The sequence below is a fragment of the Aspergillus glaucus genome (assembly GCF_001890805.1).
Source record: "Aspergillus glaucus CBS 516.65 unplaced genomic scaffold ASPGLscaffold_8, whole genome shotgun sequence".
NCBI classification, from domain to species: domain Eukaryota; kingdom Fungi; phylum Ascomycota; class Eurotiomycetes; order Eurotiales; family Aspergillaceae; genus Aspergillus; species Aspergillus glaucus.
In genome coordinates, this window is record NW_019170460.1 from 940,113 (window position 1) to 946,112 (window position 6,000).

A 6,000-nucleotide genomic window follows, 5' to 3' on the forward strand; every position below is an offset into this window, starting at 1 on the left:
CATTTCTTCAGAGGTGCATTGCACCTGGCTATTTGCACTGCGCCCAATGATCTGTGGTCTTCGTTGTATCTGATAATTCGTCGAGATAACCTTCGGTTGATTGAATTTGCCAAGCTACATAAACCCCAAAAAGTCTGAAGCATTATAGCTCCAGTATGTCCATTTACCTTATAAATGCTCGATTGAAGAAGCTTGGCCTCAACGGTGAAGCACGGAAATACAAGTTCAGGATCGCACATACCGCGCAGACGAATCGATGTGAGTCTGGAGGATATGGGCCTGTTTCAGTAGTATCGTTTACCCGCATTCTACCCCACTCTTTCCAGCCTCAGGAGCAGGCCTCCCAATCTCTCCTCGATAAACGAAACTTGGTCGGGGTACCGAAGATGCTCACCCATCAAATAAGGTGTTATTATTATAGTTTGTGCGTTTGCGTCCCCAGCGGTGAACATAGCATTCGTAACGGGCCCGACAACTCTCGAAGCGGGTTCGCCTCCATGGGTTTCTTGCCAGGAACAGCCATTGGACAGTGTGCCCAACACGTCTCTGCGGAACCGCTCTTCATTGTAGGAGAGTGCCCCGTTCGGCGTTATATCTTTAGAAGACGGTGCCTACCATCACGGTTGTACTTGCCCAATAAATTCTCATCTTTTCTGCATCCAGGGTCATTGAGCCGATGACAGCCATAGGTTTTGGATCAAAATCGGTTTGGGTTGGTTCCGGATTTTTCAGGCCGTACAACTTCCGCAGGTTTTGCAGCAGGTTCACAGCGGTATTTTTATTTGCATGCATATAAAAGAGCTTTCATTGGAGAATTGCAAACTTTACCAGGCCGTTCATTACTTAGAGCTCCTTCAAACTGGCCTTCATGTGTCATCTTCATCAGGTCAAGTATAGGGGGAACAGATACCTCGCTCTTTGCCGCGTCGGTGGACTATTGCAGAGACAAATGTTGGCGAAAGATTCACTCTAGTCAGAGAAAATGCTGTATGGTGAGTGTCGCCCGCCAAGCACGGATAAGTAGTTGGCGGGCGACGCCGCAAGTAGTGATCATTGAATTACAGGGCCCAACAATTCCTTGTAGCCCACTTTATTTGCACCCATACGGACCCGGCTCCACTGTACCTTATCCGAGCCGGGCCGAGCTGAGAAGTCGTTCAATATGTACCTCAATTGAAATTTCCAGGCAATTTTTATGTTCCAATGCATATGGCGAAATTTTTAGCAAAACTTTCCCTGCCAACTTTAGTGAAGATTCTAGAAATTTACCCCGGACTGTATCTCAATGAAATAAAATTCATGATGATCCGCACTAGAAGTTCTATTCGGATTTGCAGATCTTGCAAAATAGAATTCAATAATGCCGAGATTTAGCATTGGCATTTACCGATTTACATCTTTTCACGAGCCCAGCGAATTTTCCTGGCGTTAAAATACGGTGCGGCAGCCATCCTCAGATATGCCTAGCTTCCAGAGCCTGTATATGAAGACTTTTCACGAACTATTCTCGTATTGCAATTGCCTCCTGTTCATTCCAATTGCACAAACAGTCTTCGGGGCGGCGACGTATGCCTTTGGTGGTTAACTAGAGTGTACCTTCGAGCTACATGTAGTAGTGGATGATCACCATCAAAATTAGCAGCCCAACAAACCCTTTGTGGCCCACACCAGCTCCTGATCTGAAGATACGAACTGCTGTCGGTCAATTTTAGATCGACCATAGATTGCCAATCATATTCCCATTTCTGAGAAGCAGAGCTAACATATTATTTTATTGGACATTGTAAACCACATACCATTACCATTCAACAGCTCTCATCTTGGGCCATATCGCCAATCCGGAGCAATTCCAAGTAGACACCAGCTGTCTTCCACCGACCACTGATGGATCCCAGTATATCTTCACAGACGAGCTTCCCTGCAACATATTGTGCATTATCTGTCTCAAGCGACATCCAGGACAGATTTGCCGCACAATTATAAATGCAATGAAGCATTAGTGGCGAGATCCTTTGCATTGCGGGCTGTGTAAGTCTTTGCCCGAGACCTTGGGCGAATGATACGACTCGCCCACAAATCTCTCTGGACATCTGGAGACTTCGTTGCATACACTCGCGGATACGAGAGGCCGCATTGTGTTCGGAATATTGATTCCCTTCGTTGAACAGATCACATGAGTGGTGGTCAGATAATTTCAAGAGAGCGCTGCCAGCTGTTAATAATGGGCAATATAACTAGGAAGTTTCGCATACCTGAAGCATATAGTGGCCGCAATACTCGTCTCAATCGATGCTGTCGAATCGTCTTGGGAAAGAAGTTCCACAAGAGAGAATATTGTCTGGCAGAGCATTTCATAATTATCCAGGACGAATTCGAGCTCCAAGGCCGTGTCGTTGCAGTGTCTGATTACGCGGCCTAGTAGGTTTGATGCCTGCGCCAGTCGTGCGAAGGGACTAACTGAGCTAGTAACTGACGAGAGGCAAACACGTTCAGGGGGCACGATTTCCTGAAGTATTAATGTTAGTTCAGATAAATAAATTCCACAGGACATAAACTAAAAGCTCACGCCGCTGTCCCAAGCACCGTCGTCTGCCGGGAGGATTGTGTCTTTGCTAGGGTCTTCAGTACATAGCGGTCGATGACCAGCTCCAACAATGATATATCTAGAACACGTTATTTGTATGTTATTGTTGTTTGGATTGGCTTCCCAACCTGTCAAGGATCATCACCATCCACCAAACGCGTTGTCTCTCTTCCCACTCCACCCAGCTTCGAGATTCGCCAAGGAACTGGGTTGCTGACTTATTGTGTATGCCAAGAGAAACACCTTGTCTTGCGCAGTGGCTGATCGTTGTGAAAGCCGCAGGGAAGATTCCATGGCCAAGTTCATAGACCGAAAGCAAAAGGCCAGCCTGAACCATGCGCAGGGTAAGAAGCCCCTTCAGTTCCAGCTCACTGTTAAATTGCTTCGCCATGATATAGAGCTCCGATGGTTCTGTCTGTTGCTCATGTGGGACCGCTTGAACTAACTTCATGCACAGCAATAACAGGGCGATATCTGCCTTCACATGCCCTCCCGCTCGTTGGACGAGCCGATTCAGTCTGATTTTACTGACAATAGGCATCCAGATATGAACAGACTCGAAATAACGTGTCTTCATGGCGTCTATTTCGAACTGGTTTCCCAAGACTGCGGATATCCCTTCGGGTGCAAAAATACTACGTTTAGCATTATCGGGAAACTTGCAGGAGGACCACAGATCAGAATCAAGATAATATGCCTGAATGGACAGCTCCGGTGAGGGTGAAGCTTCCGTGCAAGGAGTGTGACTCGGTTCTTGAGTCCCCGGGGGAGTGTAAAGTGTCTGTGTTGATACAGGCAGAACGCATTGCTCTAATTCTTCAATTCTGCGTCGGAGTTCATTGATCTCGTCTGTATGATCGGAGGGCGCATAATCAGAGTAATCACAGAATCGACCAGTCCTAGCCAACGGTTAGTCTCAGGTTGACGGAAAAAGTGGGTATTTGAGAATGAAAAGACTTTATACATGAGCCGCAACTTGGGAGATTCTTATCACAGCGGCGCTTATTCTTCTTGCACGAAGCACAAGCATGGGCAGCCTCGCCGGCGTTGGTATTGCCACTTTCCATTGTGACCGGGTAAAACGCTTGGAGCGCGGCCGCTACTTGCAGCTGCTTGGCTAGCGGGCTGTGGGCATGTCTAGTCAGCGGCCTAATTTATGAGGCGAGAGATTATAGAAAGACGAAAGGAGCGGGTGCGGATGCGAGTGCGGCCGCAAGTGGGTCCTTATCGTACTCGCGGCGTGGTCCTGCGGCCGCACCTTCGATGTACATCCCTTAAATATTCTGAAAATTTCCCAGAACTTCTTAGTTTGCCAAAAACCAACACCAAAATGCATGTTATCTTAACCGGCGCAACAGGCCTCGTTGGCTCTACGACTCTGCTCGCGTTGATGGGCATGAAAGACATCGCCAAGATCTCTATCCTGAGCCGTCGGCCAGTACCCATGGTTGATGCTATGAAGGACGAGCGCGTTGAGGTTATAATCCATGATAATTTCGAAAAATACGACACAGCACTGCTTGAGCGTCTCCGAGGTGCAAACGGCTGCGTGTGGGCACTCGGGATTAGCCAAAATGCCGTGGCTAAGGAGTGAGCATCCTGTGCACTGTGCGAGGTATATTTCTGAAATAGCTGACTGACCAAGACTTTAGAGAGTACATCCGTATCACAAAGTCAATGACACTCGAAGCAGCTCAGGCTTTCGGGAAGATCAAACCGGATTCTGGAGATTTCAATTTCGTCTTCGTGTCGGGCGAAGGTGCGACAAGGGAGCCGGGTTTCTTTACACCTCTCTTCGGTCGTGTTAAGGGCGAAACAGAGATTGCCCTTATGGAACTTGAGAAAAAGATCCCCCATTTCCGACCAGTCATAGTTCGTCCCGCTATGGTCGATTCTAAAGATCATGATGCACTGCGACAGTGGATTCCGCCAGCAACCGGTCTGAAGGGGTTGGCAGAAAGTATTTTCGGTCCGATTATACGAAGTTCACTCAAGACAATGCATAGCCCAACAAAGCCTTTGGGGTGGTCTCTGGCGCAATTGGCGACGGGATCGCTGGATGGAGGGATGAAAGGAGAAGGGATTGAAGTGTCCGGTCGTACTGCGACAGTTACCAATATAGGCTTTCGGAAATTGATGCACTTGCAATAGTCGCTTGGAAAGCCTATCATGGACAATGTTAGATGTGGATTGCAGATACCTAGTACCAAATACAGAGTTCTATTTCTTCAATGAATAAGTGTTTGACTTTAAACCCTGATATACATCCCAAGGCACTAGCCGCAAAGGCGCATTTTCTCATCTAGTCTCGAGCTTATCTGAGACAGAAAGTATAATGAGACGTTGTCTCATTATTTGCAACTTCAAGGTATAGCCCCAGACTTGCATCAGCCTTTGGGGGCAGCCTGAAACAAGATATTCGGGCCAACGGGGAAGACGTGCATAGATATCTTCAGGGTCGTCTACATGAACTACCTTCTTTCGTATTCCGAAACCATGATCTGCAGAGGAAGATAATTGACGGGATCGCCAAAGCAGTGGATGGAATGTACGTGCTCTGCTACCAGGAACGAAATATTGAATGATAGATTTAACCTCGATATCTAGGTTCCTCCTTGCCCATCTTCACCTCGGGTCGTTAATCGGAAAGCGGTCGCCAAGAGCTGTAAAGGCTGCACTCCAACAGCTCCAATCAGGATCGGAAGAAATTGATATTGCCTATCAAGAAGCAATGCAGCGAATTCAGGGTCTGGTGCCCGACCAGAGAGAGCTGGCATTGCAAGTACTTTCATAGATCACATGTTCCCAGAGACCGCTTAGTGCAGTAGAGCTTCAGCATGCACTCACCGTAGAGATAGGAGAAACTTCGTTCGACTCAGACAACATGCCTGACATTGAAGATATGGTCTCTGTATGCGCTGGTCTGGTGACGATTGATGAACAGACCCATGTGATCCGATTAGTCCACCATACGACACAAGAATATTTCGAAAGGACATGGCAAACGTGGTTTTCCAAATGCTCATCATGATATTGCAACGGCATGCCTCACATATCTTGGCTACGACACCTTTAAATCAGGAATATGTGCTAGTGACAACGATCTGGACATGCGCTTGCGAACCTACCAGCTTTATAGCTACTCGTCACTCAATTGGGGCTACCATGCTCGTCGTCAGCCAGTCAATACGAGATTGTTCTTGGACTTCCTGCAGAACAGTAATAAGACTTCAGCATGCTCCCAGGTACTTTCAATAGAGGAGAAGAAGGCACGTGTAATTGGATGGAGTCAACGAGTTCCAAACGATGTATCTGGTGCCCACTTGACCGCTAAACTCGGTCTGGGCCAGATGCTGAATGATCTTATTATTATTATTATTATTCATACACGCATCTGTCAGCCCTATAGGCCGAGT

General features: G+C 47.4%; 2 protein-coding genes across 2 annotated transcripts; one reads left to right on the forward strand and one right to left on the reverse strand.

Moving 5' to 3' along the window:
• Positions 1–1,623: 1,623 nt before the first annotated feature.
• On the reverse strand, positions 1,624–3,720 carry ASPGLDRAFT_46285 (Zn(II)2Cys6 transcription factor). Its single transcript, XM_022546409.1, has 5 exons — positions 3,542–3,720; positions 2,713–3,483; positions 2,567–2,663; positions 2,253–2,506; positions 1,624–2,205 (listed from the first exon to the last, which is right to left on the reverse strand). Exons 1-5 carry the CDS (start codon positions 3,649–3,651, stop codon positions 1,806–1,808), a joined length of 1,632 nt encoding a protein of 543 aa, XP_022401982.1. The 5' UTR covers positions 3,652–3,720; the 3' UTR covers positions 1,624–1,805.
• Positions 3,721–3,914: 194 nt separating this feature from the next.
• Positions 3,915–4,735, forward strand: ASPGLDRAFT_25116 (putative nucleoside-diphosphate-sugar epimerases; the record flags this gene model as incomplete). The annotated part of the gene is made up of 2 exons (XM_022543444.1): positions 3,915–4,174; positions 4,237–4,735. The coding sequence occupies 2 exons, from the start codon at positions 3,915–3,917 to the stop codon at positions 4,733–4,735; spliced, it is 759 nt and encodes a 252-aa protein (XP_022401983.1).
• Positions 4,736–6,000: the final 1,265 nt, after the last annotated feature.